The sequence below is a fragment of the Filobasidium floriforme genome (genome assembly GCF_021052385.1).
Source record: "Filobasidium floriforme strain CBS 6241 chromosome Unknown HD553scaffold_28, whole genome shotgun sequence".
Lineage (NCBI taxonomy): Eukaryota > Fungi > Basidiomycota > Tremellomycetes > Filobasidiales > Filobasidiaceae > Filobasidium > Filobasidium floriforme.
This window is the reverse complement of record NW_025763649.1, coordinates 522,596-539,420: the sequence shown is the minus strand read 5'-3', so window position 1 is coordinate 539,420 and position 16,825 is coordinate 522,596. Positions and strand designations below refer to the sequence as shown.

Below are 16,825 nucleotides of genomic sequence, written 5' to 3'. Positions count from 1 at the left end.
GCTTGTCTGCAGTCTGAACAAGCTGGGAAAATTGCCTGCACTGTCCTCTCTTGTATAGACAGGTGTGGGTTGCGTTTCTTCCGCTTGTTTTATGGGGGGGCACTTTAGCTGCGAAAATTTAGTATTGGACGTGAACGCGAGGTCAGAGCTGGGTCCCATGGCTTTGTTAACCTTGTCATGACTCTGAACATGAGCTGGATATGTTCCTACCCGCTCAGAACCTGTCCGTTCTGATGTGATTGACACTAACCCCTTCACACGTCAAAACTAGACGTTTCAACGATTTCACACAAACACAAGTGCTTCCCTTGTTACCACGAGCTCACAACTTGGTCTGAACACTGTCCTAGGTTGGTACATCATCATACCACACTTAAATCACCATCCTACTATCAGGTTGTTGCAGAAACACGTCAAGTTCGTTCGCTTTCATAGGAAAACACGCTAAACCTTTTGAAATTCGCCAAGAGTGTTCAGTCAGCTCTGTACTTGCAGCGTGGGTTGTCCTGGCTTGTCTGCAGTCTGAACAAGCTGGGAAAATTGCCTGCACTGTCCTCTCTTGTATAGACAGGTGTGGGTTGCGTTTCTTCCGCTTGTTTTATGGGGGGGCACTTTAGCTGCGAAAATTTAGTATTGGACGTGAACGCGAGGTCAGAGCTGGGTCCCATGGCTTTGTTAACCTTGTCATGACTCTGAACATGAGCTGGATATGTTGCTACCCGCTCAGAACCTGTCCGTTCTGATGTGATTGACACTAACCCCTTCACACGTCAAAACTAGACGTTTCAACGATTTCACACAAACACAAGTGCTTCCCTTGTTACCACGAGCTCACAACTTGGTCTGAACACTGTCCTAGGTTGGTACATCATCATACCACACTTAAATCACCATCCTACTATCAGGTTGTTGCAGAAACACGTCAAGTTCGTTCGCTTTCATAGGAAAACACGCTAAACCTTTTGAAATTCGCCAAGAGTGTTCAGTCAGCTCTGTACTTGCAGCGTGGGTTGTCCTGGCTTGTCTGCAGTCTGAACAAGCTGGGAAAATTGCCTGCACTGTCCTCTCTTGTATAGACAGGTGTGGGTTGCGTTTCTTCCGCTTGTTTTATGGGGGGGCACTTTAGCTGCGAAAATTTAGTATTGGACGTGAACGCGAGGTCAGAGCTGGGTCCCATGGCTTTGTTAACCTTGTCATGACTCTGAACATGAGCTGGATATGTTGCTACCCGCTCAGAACCTGTCCGTTCTGATGTGATTGACACTAACCCCTTCACACGTCAAAACTAGACGTTTCAACGATTTCACACAAACACAAGTGCTTCCCTTGTTACCACGAGCTCACAACTTGGTCTGAACACTGTCCTAGGTTGGTACATCATCATACCACACTTAAATCACCATCCTACTATCAGGTTGTTGCAGAAACACGTCAAGTTCGTTCGCTTTCATAGGAAAACACGCTAAACCTTTTGAAATTCGCCAAGAGTGTTCAGTCAGCTCTGTACTTGCAGCGTGGGTTGTCCTGGCTTGTCTGCAGTCTGAACAAGCTGGGAAAATTGCCTGCACTGTCCTCTCTTGTATAGACAGGTGTGGGTTGCGTTTCTTCCGCTTGTTTTATGGGGGGGCACTTTAGCTGCGAAAATTTAGTATTGGACGTGAACGCGAGGTCAGAGCTGGGTCCCATGGCTTTGTTAACCTTGTCATGACTCTGAACATGAGCTGGATATGTTGCTACCCGCTCAGAACCTGTCCGTTCTGATGTGATTGACACTAACCCCTTCACACGTCAAAACTAGACGTTTCAACGATTTCACACAAACACAAGTGCTTCCCTTGTTACCACGAGCTCACAACTTGGTCTGAACACTGTCCTAGGTTGGTACATCATCATACCACACTTAAATCACCATCCTACTATCAGGTTGTTGCAGAAACACGTCAAGTTCGTTCGCTTTCATAGGAAAACACGCTAAACCTTTTGAAATTCGCCAAGAGTGTTCAGTCAGCTCTGTACTTGCAGCGTGGGTTGTCCTGGCTTGTCTGCAGTCTGAACAAGCTGGGAAAATTGCCTGCACTGTCCTCTCTTGTATAGACAGGTGTGGGTTGCGTTTCTTCCGCTTGTTTTATGGGGGGGCACTTTAGCTGCGAAAATTTAGTATTGGACGTGAACGCGAGGTCAGAGCTGGGTCCCATGGCTTTGTTAACCTTGTCATGACTCTGAACATGAGCTGGATATGTTCCTACCCGCTCAGAACCTGTCCGTTCTGATGTGATTGACACTAACCCCTTCACACGTCAAAACTAGACGTTTCAACGATTTCACACAAACACAAGTGCTTCCCTTGTTACCACGAGCTCACAACTTGGTCTGAACACTGTCCTAGGTTGGTACATCATCATACCACACTTAAATCACCATCCTACTATCAGGTTGTTGCAGAAACACGTCAAGTTCGTTCGCTTTCATAGGAAAACACGCTAAACCTTTTGAAATTCGCCAAGAGTGTTCAGTCAGCTCTGTACTTGCAGCGTGGGTTGTCCTGGCTTGTCTGCAGTCTGAACAAGCTGGGAAAATTGCCTGCACTGTCCTCTCTTGTATAGACAGGTGTGGGTTGCGTTTCTTCCGCTTGTTTTATGGGGGGGCACTTTAGCTGCGAAAATTTAGTATTGGACGTGAACGCGAGGTCAGAGCTGGGTCCCATGGCTTTGTTAACCTTGTCATGACTCTGAACAACAGCTCAACACGTTGCTGTCTGCTCACAACCTCCCCGTTCTCACGCAATCGACACTAACCCCTTTGCAAGTCGAAACTCGACGTTTCAGCGATCTCACACGTTTCCTTGTGCTTTCCTTGTTGCAACAAGCTTACAGATGACTCTGAACACTGTCCTGACTTGGTACATCACTGTGCAACACTGAAATCGTGATCCTACTATCAGGTTGTTGCAGAATCGCGTCAAACTCGCTCGGAATCATCGCAAAACATGCCAAGTCAGCAGCTCCCAGGCCCTGGGCAAAGTATCGATCTTGTGCTGAACCCCTTGAGGTCACTTTACCGACCTTCCACAGGAACAGGCCGCACATTGATCGCACGTCGTCACAAGTTCATTGCTATTTTTATTGCGGTCTCATTTCGACAACGCTTGATAATCACACCATAGCAAAGTTGAGCGCCGTAGAACGACAAATATACAAGAAGTCAGCGGTCTAGAGATTGCAAACCGCTCGAATCTCATCGGCTTCATTTCCACTAGCATAGGATCGCACCCTCGACCGTCGAACATGTCGAGCGACTCTCCACGATCCACTGCCGTCGAGGCCTTGGCGACACTCGGCGCAGTAAGTCTGACCGACATTGACTAGAGCGTTCCCAAGTCGTGCTCACGGATCGCTCGCACAGGTCTTTTGGTCTATACAGGTAAGCCGATCTTGTCCGTCTCACGATGCACTGCAGCTTACCACCAACGTCTTCAGCTCCTTCCCCAGATCTTTCTCAACTATCGTCGACAATCGACCGAAGGCCTTCACTCGTCCATGATGATCCTCTGGGCACTCGCCGGACTGCCTCTTGGGATCCACAACATCCTGAGCGAGCAACATATAGCCTTGGTCGTCCAGGCACAAATCTTGACGGGCCTTAGCTTGATCACTTGGGCACAGACGATGTATTACGGCAAGGTCAGTTGGGTCTCCCTTCCGTGCACGTCCGCTCGCTTGCTCGGCCGTTGACAATGTGATGAACCTGGACAGAGATGGAGCGCTATACGATGCACCTCGGTAACGTCCCTCTTGATGATCGGCTTTGGCGGTATCGAGGCGGCTTTGGTCCTCGGGTTCAAGGTCAGTTCCCCGGTTGCAACATCGTGTACCTGTCTCATATACCCTGCTCACAACTCTCTGTCCGGCTTTTACCCTCGCAGTACGGCGACGTTGGCGAATCCTCTCGTCGCCGCTTCGTCCTGTCGATGGCCATTCTCTCTGCCATCGGACTCGCTCTCGGGGTACTCAGACACTACTATGACATCTACCAAGAACGTACCGTTCGCGGGATCAGCTGGGGTTTCGTGCTCCTAGATGCCATGGGAGATCTCACATCGCTGCTTGCTATCGGTGAGTAGTCGCCCTAATCCGCATCGAAAGACGAACACTCGACTGACCCAGGTTCCAACAGCCCTGCACGCCCCAATCGACCCCGTCGCCGCGGTCATCTACGCCACCGAGCTCGTCCTCTGGATCGGCATCATGATCGCTGGCTTGGGTTACAACCTGCCTCGTGCCATCAAAAAGCACAAGGCCGCTCGACGGGGCGACCTGGAACCCCAACTTGCCTCGCTCGAACGAACGCAATCGCCCGCCAGCTCGGTATTCGGCGTCGTCCGATCCAGAGCTCATGATCTGCCCACGTTTGGAATGCGACGTCGAGCCGGGACGGGAGAGTGAATGGGAGCCCCAGCTGTGGGCTTGGAGCTTGTATCTCATGCACGAACGTATCCAGAATTCAATATGTTGTACATACTCCACGAGCGATTCTCTATTTTGGTACAAACAGAAAAGATAAAAAGTCGAACACAAACACGGCTCGCCAACGTACTAGACGATATCCCAGAGGTCCTCCTGGAAAAGGCGGGAGACGTCCAATCGATGAGCCACGAACGTCGAGCTTGTCATCCCTGCATCTCCGCCACTCACGATCGCACAACAAAACTTGCCACAAGCGACCGACGCCGACAAGCTGTACTTGCTGATCGAAATCTTCTGATCGACGACCTCGTCCGCAAAGCTGTCCTCACCCCTGGCCATGGCTCCAATGAAGATGGCGATCGAATGCGTCTCCGGGAGGGTGGTGACGTAGTTGGACAACTTGACCGGTTCCGCGTCGGCCGAGAGGGCTGCGATCGCAAGGACGACAACGGCGTGTTCAGTCGCGCTGATCACCTCGATCTGGAAGCGACGACAAGCTCGGAGACTCACTCAATTTGATGCACTTGGTCGGCAGGTAATTCGTCACCGGCCCCTTGATGCACTTTAACAACTTGTCGGGCCCATTGTTCCCCCGGATCGAATGCAATTGTAGCAATTGCACTGCGACGAAAAGACGACCACCGCAAATTTTCGGAAGGAGAGGAGACGGAGATCAGCTCACTCACGTTCGTGCCATACAAAGGGTCGACAGTGACACGTTGAGGTCAAAGCGCGCGCAATGTGTATAATCCCCTCCTGCTCCAAAGGCGAGAATGCCCGTTTTATTTGGAACCCGTTGAGGGGTATCCAAGGAGCAGGTAGGTGTAGTGTATAGCTAGAGCTCGGATCTCGTCCGTCACCCCGGCCGGATGATCGCCGTCCGCGCCAATCGCGACAAAATGACCGCCGGATACGAGCAACTCTCCCGACCGCAGCTCACTTCATCCCGCCTCACATCCACCGAACCGACAGCCAGTACGCAAACCACTCGATCCCACCACAGCCCCAAAACACGGTCCCGCTCTCTGTCTGAACTCACCCATCAACCCGCTAAACCTCTTGAACGTCCTCGGGATCCTCACGCTCGGGTTGATCTCGATCAAGACCCCCTTGGCGGTCTGTACGTAGACTTGCAGCAGTCCGGCCTTGTTCAACGGAGAGTCTAGGAGGGTCAACAGGCACTGTGTGCGTCGAATGAGAGGAAAAAATTGTATCGAGTGGTAGTAGATCAGCATTTGAGTGACGCTGGTGAATCATCAATCGATTCGGGATGCGATGTGATGTGATCGTCCTTGTCAAGGGAGAAAGACTTTGGGCGAGGACTACTTGCCTGATGAGTGATATCCGGTCTAGCATCCGCGATATCTCTCCCCTCCTTGGCCAAGAACCCCTGATGGTCGTCACAGTTCAACAACGTATCCCTAACCTGAGCTCCGGATTGAGAAGGTCTGTTCGATCGGTAAACTTCGAGGCAGGCCTGCAGAGTGTCCCGTGTCACAAAGAGAAATAAAAGGAAAGAAAGAGTCAAGCGACGATATCAGGCCGAGTCAGCATCATCACCCGACACGTGTTATATTATTGGACCGAGCATCGAATTCCAACTTCAACTTCAGGGCAAAAGAGAAGATTCTAGCCGTCGACACTATCAACCCACCTTGGACAAGACGACGATCAACCTCCGACTATTCTCCTTCTCCTCCTTGGTCTTGGGCACCTTCGCCTGTTCAGGGAGATACGTCTTGGCTCCCGCTCGCATCGACAGGGGTTTAGCCGGGATCGGCTTGACCGGTCGAGTATCCCCCGTCATCATCGTCGTCGTCGAAGAAGAAGAGCCTGCTCCTGCAATCGCACCCGCTCCTGTAGTCGCGCTCGCCTCCCCCAACTTGGCCCCCAAAGCCCCCCGCTTCAGAGCCTCAAAGTTCGCCCTCGCCAGCGCCAACTGGCTCTTATTGAACTGATAAGGCCTCAACCCGTGCGTAGCCGCCGTACTAGCCAACCTCGCGTTGATCGTCGCGTCCGACAAGCCGGCAGCGATGAGCTTGTGCACGTTGGCTTCGATCTTGGCTGGGATCTTGGGCGCCGCCGAAGAAGGGGCGGAAGGTACGAACGCCGGAGCTGCTGCTGAGAGGGTAGATCCGGCTTGTTGAGCGTTACCATCGTCGTTTTCATCCTGCTGTTCTTGCTTCGGTTCGGTCTGCATACGTTGCGACTTCGAAGATCGGTCCGAGGTGGACGGGGAGGATGGGCGTTTGGCCACGGGAGGAGGGGCCATCTCGGTATCCGAGTTGTGTGATTCAGAGTCGGACATGATTTGTGGGCTATTGCGTTAACTGTGATGGTTGCAGGTTGTACTGAGTGAAACGAGTAGGTAGATACAAAGATATGGTCTCTTTCCGGGTTTTTCTCGTGCTCGGTCAGGTCTTTCGAGCTGGTGATCACGTGACTCTGGCGACTCTGGCAGCACTTGGACTTGAGGACTCCCGACGACTTCGACCCCTTTACTCGCATTCTTGAACCATCGACTTTGAGGTACTCACTCCCTTTGGCAACTAAGCTGACCACAAGACCGTCTAGATATTGCCCACGATGTCAAACACGATCAGTCTGTAAGAAGCCCGCGTGATCACAGGCGTTTCCGAGGAGCTACACATCATCGCTAACAATCCGCTCGTCATTCTCCGATTCGCAATTCCTTTCAATCGCAGACAACCTCTATCGAACTTTACGTTCAGGTGAGCTCACTCTCAACACACTATCATCTTCGAAACCTAGCGCCCTCTTGCTGACCGCGAATGCTCCTATTGGTCGTTCTCGCCGACCACGTTCCTCGACCGCAACCGTAGCACAAAGGAATCTCAACCGGAAGAAGACCCTTCCGTCGCTGCGAGGTTGCAACGTCTGACGAACGATTACGATGCCAAGGGTGGGTCCACCCTAGTTCCCATTCGCTCTACCTCTCATGATGCCCGGGGATGAAGAACGATTCTGTTACTGACTCTTTGCTTTTGCTGCTTTGCTCTTGCTCATGACGATACGATGGACGAACGATGGGATATGATCCCCGCGGACGAACACGATTTTCCCCTAACTCGGTTTCACGACGGCCCTCGATGTGATCAGGCATGAGACGCACGGTAGAAGGAGTCTTGGTCGTACACGTGAGTCATGAGTCTAGTCTTCGGATCGGCGATTCACAGACGAGTAAAAACGAGTCTTACCATGATTTCGATCTGTGTGCTTGATCCACGGACGCTTGCGCTCTAGGACCATGGTCACCCGCACATCTTGATGTTACAGATCGCCAACGCGTTTTTCAAGCTGTAAGCCTTTCAGATCCTGGAATCCCCTTTTTTCACTCTTTCGCCTGCATCTCTCTCTGGCCATAACCTCGCGAGTGAAGGACAAAAAAACGCTGACCCAGACTTCCTGCCCTTTCCCATCCTTTCTTCTCCTCTCACTGAACCCGATTTCAACCCGGCAGCCCCGGCCACTACCTCTCACCCGGGGAAGACGAATCCCTCGGCCTCAAACGCCGCCTAGACATCCAACTCACGATGGACGTGAACGAGAACACCTTACCTCCCGGTGTCTCCGCTTCCGGTCTGAGCGGGGCCAGCTTAGGGACGGATAGTTTTGACTTGGGTGGAGGGGATTGGGAGGTAGGGGATTGTTTGGGGACTTGGTGGAGGCCGAATTACGAGACTTATATGGTGAGTCCCGGTTCACCCGTCCTTGACTCCGTCTCGAAAGGTCGTGTTTGTGTTCGTACAAAAGGAGATGATAGCTGATTCGAGGTGATATTATATCGGTGTCGATGTCAGTACCCCTACACCCCGCCCCATGTTACGAAACCGAAAGAATGCAAGAAACTCTACTTGATCCATATGCCCGAACGAAGTGAGTCCCGAGCGAAATCGTGGTCGTCGCTGCCAGAGTCGTTTTGCGGAACGTTATGATATGGGAGGAACTGATCGGACTGTATCACCTTGCTTTTTGTGATGGCGGTGTTGTATGTAGAGGTACTCGCGGTACCTAAGAACATGAAATTACTCGGTAAGCCAGAAAATCACCCGCGATAAAATTCCTTGAAGGTTCGTGATCTGATACTGTTCCGCTCGTCATCTTCGCCTTCGCCTTCGCCCTCGCTCTCACAGCCATCCCCTTGTTTGAACTGTATGATAATACGGCGAGGTACGGTCCTCAGCTGGCTGCGCTCGTCACGGCGTTGAGCAAGTGAGTGACGACCACTTTGCCTTGGAGAAAGTCTGGGTAGATATATCGCTGATCGCGCGGGGGATGTTTTCTCGTTGTAGGTACGATTTCGTCTACCTGTAGAACGAGTTGCCTTGCAGCAGACGCTTTTCAACCTTGGGCGCAGATTACATGTGATGATAACCTTGTAGCTCGTAGATAGAATCTGCTATGGGCGGAGATGTCGTCGAGATATATCGACACCGACGACGACGTCATTCTCTTACGAGAAGGAGCGGGTTCTGAATGTCTTTTGAAAGCGCGTCAAAGGGAACGATCGACATTTCGAGCTGATGGTGATCGTGATATAGCATTTATCGTCGACCTGGTTCGGATCGAATCAACTTAGACCCTCGCTCCATCAAGAGCCAAAAGAAGAGATAGATTGCTCTTCAAGATCCGATCTTGATCGCCAGGCGTATCGCATAGAGAACGCTGGGAGGTCATGGTTCATCAATCTTGATCTAGGTCGTCAAGACATCTCCCGCAATCGCCATCAAGACCTACTTTTCATAATCAAATAGAGCGATACCAACTCCATCATGCGGCTCGCACTCCTCTTCTTCCTATCCTCCCTGAACACGGTGGCCGCCTCGATCTACTCGCCCAGCATATCACGATGCGGCGTGAGCTCGAGCGATACCGACCCGTCCAGCTTGATCAACATCAGTCAAGCCTGGGCCCAGATCTTCCCTCCGGCTCGGGCCAAGGAGCTCTCACTCGCCGGATCGGAGAGTGGCAAGAACGTCTTGCGGATCAACTTGATAGGGGAGACGGGCTCGGATTTGGTCGGGTTCAGTAATGAGACTGGCAAGCTAGGTACGTCCGAGGCAGCATCTTCTGTCAGATCTGGCCTGGCAATCGCATCGTCGAGCTGATTTAAATTGCGTGCATGTTCTTGTTACGACCCCCTAGCGACCCTCTTCCAAAAGACCGAAGACCTCACGTTCAACGTCTGGTCAACAGCCACCTTTCTCTGCAACTCGCTCTTCCCCGCATCCCCTCTCCCTTACCCCTACATTCCTCAGAACACGACCTACTGCCCCCTCTCCGCCGGTCCCCTCGCTATCAACATCTCCGTACCCCTCTCACACCATTTCGGACTAGCCACCCTGGAAAACGAATTCCGTATCGTCGACTCCTCCGTGCCCGCCCGGGAACTAGCTTGTATCCGGTTCGAACTCTCCCCCTATTACCCTTCCGACTGGTACTGGTCCATGATCCTCTGGATCCCCGCAGGTCTCGCTATCGGGTACTGGATCTCTTCCTGGGCAGGTCGGTTCGCCGCAGGGTGGGTCGTCGGCAAGGTCGGCGATTCTTCTGCCGGTGAAGACGATGTCGACGCCCGGGTAGGCTTGTCTAGCAGTGGCGGATCGGGCGGACGGTCGGGAGGAGGGAGAAAGTGGGGGACGATGTTGGTCAGCGGGTTGAGCGGAGAACGACTCGGAGTGAGCGGAGGTTTATTGCGGTTCAGTAAGTCAGGCCATCAAACCAGGGGGACGGGGGGGAAGTGGGGGAACGTCCTCAGCATAGAGCTGATCTTGAGTTGATGATGGCAGTCACACCCGGGTTTAGGGATGTCATCTGGCATCTCCAGTTCATCAGCGTGCTCGGGATGACGGCCGTTCAGTGGCCCAATTTCGCTTGTACGTCAAAAGTAATTCAGGGAGATGACGTTCTTGCGGCTAAGCTACCTGAATCCTTATCGTATAGACCCCATCCTAGCCACCACTTCGTGGTCCAACCTGGTCGGCAGTGAGTTTCCGTATGCGAGCGATCCAAGCCGGGTTCCTATCTGACTCGCCCCGCTTCCCAGACGTCACACTCGTCCAGGGCGACAATCCCGAGTCGAAGCGACGGGACCTACTCGCCATCCGACCATCTCCTATTCCCGAAAACTTTGTCGACCAATTCAATTCGCTCGACTCGCCGCTCCACATGGACTCGTCGGCTTCCAACATGTTCATGAACATGCGCAACTCGGCCAGCGGGCTCGAATCGTATGCCACCGCCATCGGCCTGCGATCCAGGGACATGTACGGGACCTGCGTGGCTTTGTTCCTCGCCATCGCCGCGGGCATCATCGGTTTCAGCTTGCTCTTCTGGATCGGACACGCTATCGTCGACGTCTTGTTCTTGAGCGGCAGTTCACGTCAGAGCAATAACAACAACCCCGCCATCCATCTCGCTGCTACCACGACGGGCACGGCTCAGAGCAGGAAGAGCATGGGAGGTGGACATCGAGCTAGCGAGAGTTATTCGTATTCCGAATACGACATGTCTCTGGGTAAAAAGTCTGGCGTCGAGTCTGTTCCGCCTACTCCGGGAGCTTCCTCTGCGCTCAACTTTGGCGCAGGAATCGCCTCGAGCGGTCCGTCACAAGCGACTCGTCAGACAAGGTGGAAAAAGGGCTGGGCCAAGTTCAAGCTCAAGGGGCCTATGGGCGCGTTCCATTTCGCCGCTTTGTGTGGTGAGTCTTGGGCCATTTCGAGGTCCGTCACGGACGACACTAACCCGACATACTTTTTTCCCAGGCAACCTCGTCCGTATCTTGATTCTGTTTCACTTGCCCCTGACCTTATTCTCGGTTTACCAATGGACGATCAGGGACGTGGCATCGCTCGCCTCGGTCATCCTTTCCGCCCTCACGTTCGCGGTCTTCTCGGTCCTGCTGCCTATCTACCTGTTGATTCAGGTATCGACAACCCCCACTGCCAAGCTCTACGATGCCATGCGAACCTTGCTCTCGCTCGGACCGCTCTACAATATCTACGCACAGGGAAACCAGCTCTATCAGGCCCTTCGATTCGTCGCCAGTCTCGCTACCGGTATCGCGATCGGAGCGGGTCAGAAGAACGGTACCGCCCAGGCCGTCGTCTTGTTAGTCATTGAGATCGCGTTCGGTCTCGTGACTACCATCTGGCAGCCATGGAGGCCGGGAGCCGGGATGGTCGTCCCTGGTTTCCTCTTTACCGTCATCAGGATCGCCTCGACTGTACTGCTCCTGATCATGAGTCCGGCAGTGAGTTTCGGCAAGGCTTTCGCCCGTCACCATCTCGCGACGTCATTGACATCCATACTCCCCACAGATCAACATTGGTCACGCCGTATCCGGCTGGATAGCCTACACTATTCTCATTCTCCAGGGTGTCGCTTTGCTGGCTTTCCTGGTCATGCTGCTATCCAAGGTCATGGAAGGTCTCATCCGGCTCTTTGGCAACGTCAAATTCGCAGACTCGACGCACGCCCTGGATGGCGGACTGTTCGCAGCATTCGGTGGCTTGTCGCAGGCGAGTCGACGTAAACGACGCAAGGCTGGCAAAGCTTCGACTATCAATCGAGATTCGATGGCGGGCTCAGTCAACACGCAGATGATGCTCGATCGGTTCTCGACGCATACCACCGCGGGACCGATCTCACCCGATGGAATTGGCAACACGGGTTACTTCCCTGGGCAAACGCCGGGTGGGTGGCCGGTACTTCGCAGTCCCAACACTGGTTACGCTCCGGTAGACTCGTCTCACGAAGAGGTGTTGCAAGACGAGACGGCACCTCGAGGCTTCTCCGTTATCCGAGGCGGCAAGGCCACGTACAAAGACCCGTACCGAAGCGTACCCGCGGACGCTGGACCCTCTACGCCCAACGACTTTAGCTATCAACTCCGGCCGATCCTATCTCCAACGCAGACGAGTCGTCAAGGAGCGGGTCCTTCCGGACGGCACTCTCGAACGAAGTCGCAAACGGCCGTTATCGAGAGCCTCCCGTCGTCGCATTCGGACTCTCCCAAGAGCATGTATCCGCCGCTCGGTGGTTCTGGCGAAAACACACCGACCTGGAGTCCGACCACGACGCCCACGGCTGAATCCTTTTTCGCTCGAGACTTTGCTCGACCTGCGGCGTCGCAAAGGAATCCCCGGGACGAACGACAGCAGGTCGAGTCGCCCACGTCTGAACAGGGCGAGTCTGGGAAGCGGTCGCGACCCACGAGCTGGTTTGGACTGGGCAGCAGGAGAAACACACAGGTGGACTCCGACGAAGAAGAGGAGCTAGACGATTACGGCGCCAGAGTCGATCCAGAGCCTTCTCGGCACGGCAACTGGTTCTCGTCTCTCGGTCTTAGCAGTGACAAACGGACTCGCTCGAGCGTGGACGAGCAACGAGTCGACGAAAACGCTTTGCGCAAGAGCAACGATGTCGTGCTCAATGACGAACCAAACACGCGGTCGTTCAAGGTCAACCGCAACAAGTCGTCATCCACTAGTCGCACGTCGCAATCGGTACCACCTTCGCCGACGGTCGTTACCATGCCCGACTTGCCGCAAGAGGCGTTGAGGCAGGCATCGCAACCTCAACGAAGCTTTGTCGTCAAACGAGCCAATCAGTCGGGTCAGAACAGCGCCAATGCGTCTCAGCAGGCTTCTCCCGTTGGTCTGCCCGCCGCGCTACCTATCGCCCTCGACGCCAACAAGCCTGAGCCGACCGGCAAGAGCTTTGTCGTGAACCGACAGAACCGACCGGGGCCAGCCGTCTCTTTTGCACCGCCAACGAGCTGGAACCCCCCTCCCTCGTCGCGATAACGATCGATAGGACAGATGTATCTCATAATGACTCGTTGCATCACGGACAATTGCTTGGCTGAGAGAACAAGACTGTATATCCCCCTAGACCTGCGGCGACGCCATGTTCATATTGATAATGTTTTCCGACACCAATGTAGCGCTCAGAACGTCAAGAGACCGTGTTTTGAGGTCTCCCGACGGGTCCACCGAGTCTAGAAACCGTATGATCTCTTCACATAGCTGCGGGTGCAATAGTGTCAGGCTCTGGAGCTTTTCTATCGGACGGAATCTGCCGCACCTCGATGTTCCCGGCTTCGAAAGCTAGCTGCAGTAGCCGTGTCGTGTCCTGGAATTGTCGTCAATTGGATCAGGCCGTGTGATCTGTCATATCGGTACCCTTCAGCCCACCTCGTGAATTTCGAATGCCTCGGAAACGCTCTGATGCCTAATGGCAATCAGGTAGCGGGATGCAGTTTGGAGTCTCTTAGGCTCTTGCAGGCACCGCTAAACATCGACACTGTAAGAATGTATCATCCCAATCCGCCGCCCTACCTTACTCACCTCGAACAGCTCTCGCGGATTCCCGATCAACTCGAACAGACGTCCCCAGTTCTCGACCTCAGTCTTGCGTGTATAGGCGGCCGCTACGTCCAGACTTTCAGGATAGCAGTCCAATAACCGCACCACACCGTTCGAAAAGGCGTCGTCCCGCTTGGCGCCTTCGATCGTCGCACGCAAAAGCATTTCCAGACTGTGCGCAAAGTAGGGCAGTGTCTGTGATGCCCCGGCCAATTCATGTGCCAAAGAGACATCCCCTTGTCGAAGGAATGACTCGAGCCATTGCGGTAGGTAAAGAACCACCTAGAAGGTGCACTTGTCAATGAGCATGCTAAACAGATACCCTTGTGCGGCCAAACTCACCCCCATCTCCTGTTGAATAGATTCAAACGGTAAATTGAAGCGGACATCGATCCGGTTCGAAAGCGTGACGATCAGACTCGGATCGTGCAGGATGGCTGGATTGTATCGATCGATTTAGTCGGCGCCTGGTATGACGATCAAAACCGCCTGTACTGACCTATTGGGCAAGCTGGCGACGCAATCTCGATGATTCGCTCGTGGACGACATCCGGCCAGAATGCTACGTTTCGGTTGGTCATAGCCCAGACACTCCGTCGGAGACCTGTTAGTTTGCCACTGTAGATGTAAAAGCTGTCAACTCGGCTCGCCAACAGACGGCTCTCGTATCTCGTGCCTCCGTGAGCGCCCTGTCGTCAGGGAACAGTAAGCTTCCCATTCCAGCTCTTCGATCAGCCATCGACTGACCTTTTTTGGCTCCAGGACGACCAGCTGACTTCCGGCGAGGAGCACGATCGTAGATGTCAAGAGATCGTAGTCAAGGTCGCCGTCTATAGGTACATGGCGATAAGCGCCCCTCCCATCGTTCTTGGATAGCAAGCGACTTACGACCTGCTGTAAAGCCGCATATGGCTCTCACCCTGCCAGCGCTCGGGTTTAAACCCTGCAGGCTCATACTATCTCCAATGACCAAGCGGATCGCGTCACGGGTCGTTGCGACAGTATAGTGATAGAGCGTGTTGTCAGCCGTTAACACAAGCAGCGTCGAGCCCTGCAGTGTCATGGTGACTACCGTATGCGGGAGTTGTTGAACGTTCAAGCACTTGGCGTCGGACAGTTCCTGATCGCGCGAATATAGTCGGAGCTACAAGTACGATGATGTCAACGAGAGCGACGATGATAGACCTGGACTCTGAACCTACCTCGGTTCCTCGAGCGCTTTCGGTGGCGACGATCAGAACGTGATAGTACCACACCATGCCACCCTTGACGCTAAAGCTCGTTTCTTCCGTTTCGCTGGTAAACATCTTCCATCGCCCGGTGTTCGAGGAATAGTGCACGAGTCCGTTGCGACCAGCGACCGCCAAAAGCGTGCCATCGTTCGATATGCAGCAATATCGTATAGGCCATTGCACAGCAGCGTACAGGGAGTTGACCTGATTGGCAGCAGCGGGTCGTCAGTTCACGTCGGATGTCGAGGTCAAATGCTCTGTAGTCACCTTGACGATCTGCCAAGGCGAAGCCTGCGGGTCGAGTAACGCCGCCGGCTTCCAGGATCGGCCGCGGTAGATGTTGACCGTATCGTCCGCGATGAACAACGGTTGCTCGGATTCAGCCTAAGAACGTTGCGCATTGTCAGCAGCCTCTCCAGGACGATAAAATGTTGACTCGGCTGCTCACCGGGTCCAAATGACCGAGAGACGACGCCCGCATGATCGGCAGCATCGACAACTCGGCCTGACCCTGAGACGAGGGACCGTTTGTCAGAGCTACAAGCTCATTGTTACCAGCGCTCCAGAACTGAAGATCGAGATTCAGGCGGTCAGGCCAATGCAACCAGAGCGTATACTTCCAGAGACCTACCAGATGTTGCACACTAACAAACTTATTCAATGCGTTGATCTGCTTCTTGGCAACGTCTTCCCTCGTCTCTGCGTCCGCGCCGTGATAGAGGAAGGTCTGCCGACCCGACAAGCTCCAGATCCCTAATCCTCTCTTCCACCCGACGGCCAAACCGCAGCCGTCCGACGTCCATGCCAGGGAGGTGACGTTGCCGGTACCGCTAGCACCTGTGCCACCTCGGTCAGCTTGAGCAGAAAATTAGCGTGAAGGTGAGGATCTGACTCGCCAGATATCTGCAGGTCGGCCTGCTCGATCGACCATTCGACCCGTACTGCAGCATCGCCTGATCTTGGCAGACCTAGGACGACGACCTTGCCACTGAACAAGATTGAAAAGCATTTCAGTTTTATCGTCGTCACATTTGATCCGAGAGTATGATCACATACCTTTCTAGTCCCACGGCGTAAATGCCAAATCGAACATTCAAGCTGACGACCCTCACCTCGTCTCCTCCATCACCACCCCCTTCAATCGGCCAAAGCCGACTCGTCTGCCAATCCGAAGGCCCGTTCGTCCCGTCCAACAAGCTGATCGACCGCCTCGAGCTGGTGGGCCGATGATACCTGCACAAGAACACCTGTCCTCCTCCTCCCGTACGACCGATGTACCAACCATGAGTCTTTGTAGGTTCCAAGTGGTCGATCCTGACCCGTTCGTGGGCTATGGGTTCGGGCAGGACGATGTCGGTCCCAACGTTCCACTTGACGACATCCACGTTAACTTCCACATCAGCATCCAGAGCTACCCATTCGCTCTGTTTCTCCTGCTCGTCCGTTCGGCGCGACTTTCCCTTAGACAATGCCAACGCACCCAAAAACCCAGCTCCGAACCGAGTAGAAGTTCCAGCTCCGGATATCGAAGTCGACGTCTGCGTAGGGAGTGCTACGGTTGAAGGCAAGTTGACGGGGATCTCGGGGTCTTCGTTGACGAGGTGATCCGGTTTCAGGGGGTACGGGACCGAGATGATCTGCTGTTGTGCCGACCTCGACCCATCGCCATCTTCCTCATTCTCGTCGAGGACCATGAGCAACCCCGTCCCTCTCCCCGGCATGCCTTCCAAAAAAGTGAATG

The 16,825-nt window shown here is 53.7% G+C and overlaps 5 protein-coding genes across 5 annotated transcripts; 3 read left to right on the top strand and 2 right to left on the bottom strand.

Moving 5' to 3' along the window:
• The first annotated feature begins 2,975 nt into the window (after window positions 1–2,975).
• HD553DRAFT_320038 (PQ loop repeat-domain-containing protein) lies at window positions 2,976–4,482 on the top strand. Its single transcript, XM_046181093.1, has 6 exons — window positions 2,976–3,341; window positions 3,403–3,420; window positions 3,477–3,680; window positions 3,753–3,842; window positions 3,923–4,112; window positions 4,174–4,482. The coding sequence occupies exons 1-6, from the start codon at window positions 3,285–3,287 to the stop codon at window positions 4,440–4,442; spliced, it is 828 nt and encodes a 275-aa protein (XP_046032928.1). The 5' UTR covers window positions 2,976–3,284; the 3' UTR covers window positions 4,443–4,482.
• HD553DRAFT_320034 (Nep1-domain-containing protein) lies at window positions 4,483–6,626 on the bottom strand. The gene is made up of 6 exons (XM_046181092.1): window positions 6,118–6,626; window positions 5,794–5,940; window positions 5,503–5,644; window positions 4,974–5,084; window positions 4,692–4,891; window positions 4,483–4,616 (listed from the first exon to the last, which is right to left on the bottom strand). Exons 1-6 carry the CDS (start codon window positions 6,271–6,273, stop codon window positions 4,593–4,595), a joined length of 780 nt encoding a protein of 259 aa, XP_046032927.1. The 5' UTR covers window positions 6,274–6,626; the 3' UTR covers window positions 4,483–4,592.
• Window positions 6,627–6,944: 318 nt separating this feature from the next.
• On the top strand, window positions 6,945–9,037 carry HD553DRAFT_320022 (cleavage and polyadenylation specific factor 5). Its single transcript, XM_046181091.1, has 10 exons — window positions 6,945–7,069; window positions 7,169–7,195; window positions 7,307–7,386; window positions 7,584–7,621; window positions 7,728–7,783; window positions 7,945–8,173; window positions 8,285–8,360; window positions 8,481–8,516; window positions 8,618–8,696; window positions 8,777–9,037. The coding sequence occupies exons 1-10, from the start codon at window positions 7,050–7,052 to the stop codon at window positions 8,796–8,798; spliced, it is 663 nt and encodes a 220-aa protein (XP_046032926.1). The 5' UTR covers window positions 6,945–7,049; the 3' UTR covers window positions 8,799–9,037.
• Window positions 9,038–9,042: 5 nt separating this feature from the next.
• HD553DRAFT_290004 (uncharacterized protein) lies at window positions 9,043–13,309 on the top strand. The gene is made up of 7 exons (XM_046178332.1): window positions 9,043–9,533; window positions 9,630–10,187; window positions 10,274–10,360; window positions 10,428–10,469; window positions 10,531–11,184; window positions 11,249–11,736; window positions 11,804–13,309. The coding sequence occupies exons 1-7, from the start codon at window positions 9,257–9,259 to the stop codon at window positions 13,289–13,291; spliced, it is 3,594 nt and encodes a 1,197-aa protein (XP_046032925.1). The 5' UTR covers window positions 9,043–9,256; the 3' UTR covers window positions 13,292–13,309.
• Window positions 13,310–13,333: 24 nt separating this feature from the next.
• On the bottom strand, window positions 13,334–16,196 carry HD553DRAFT_149743 (RIC1-domain-containing protein). The gene is made up of 14 exons (XM_046176734.1): window positions 16,141–16,196; window positions 15,981–16,072; window positions 15,716–15,914; window positions 15,533–15,652; window positions 15,352–15,468; window positions 15,055–15,288; window positions 14,741–14,996; window positions 14,600–14,682; window positions 14,352–14,541; window positions 14,195–14,289; window positions 13,835–14,134; window positions 13,682–13,777; window positions 13,572–13,619; window positions 13,334–13,513 (listed from the first exon to the last, which is right to left on the bottom strand). Exons 2-14 carry the CDS (start codon window positions 16,013–16,015, stop codon window positions 13,376–13,378), a joined length of 1,911 nt encoding a protein of 636 aa, XP_046032924.1. The 5' UTR covers window positions 16,016–16,072; window positions 16,141–16,196; the 3' UTR covers window positions 13,334–13,375.
• Between the last annotated feature and the right edge of the window lie 629 nt (window positions 16,197–16,825).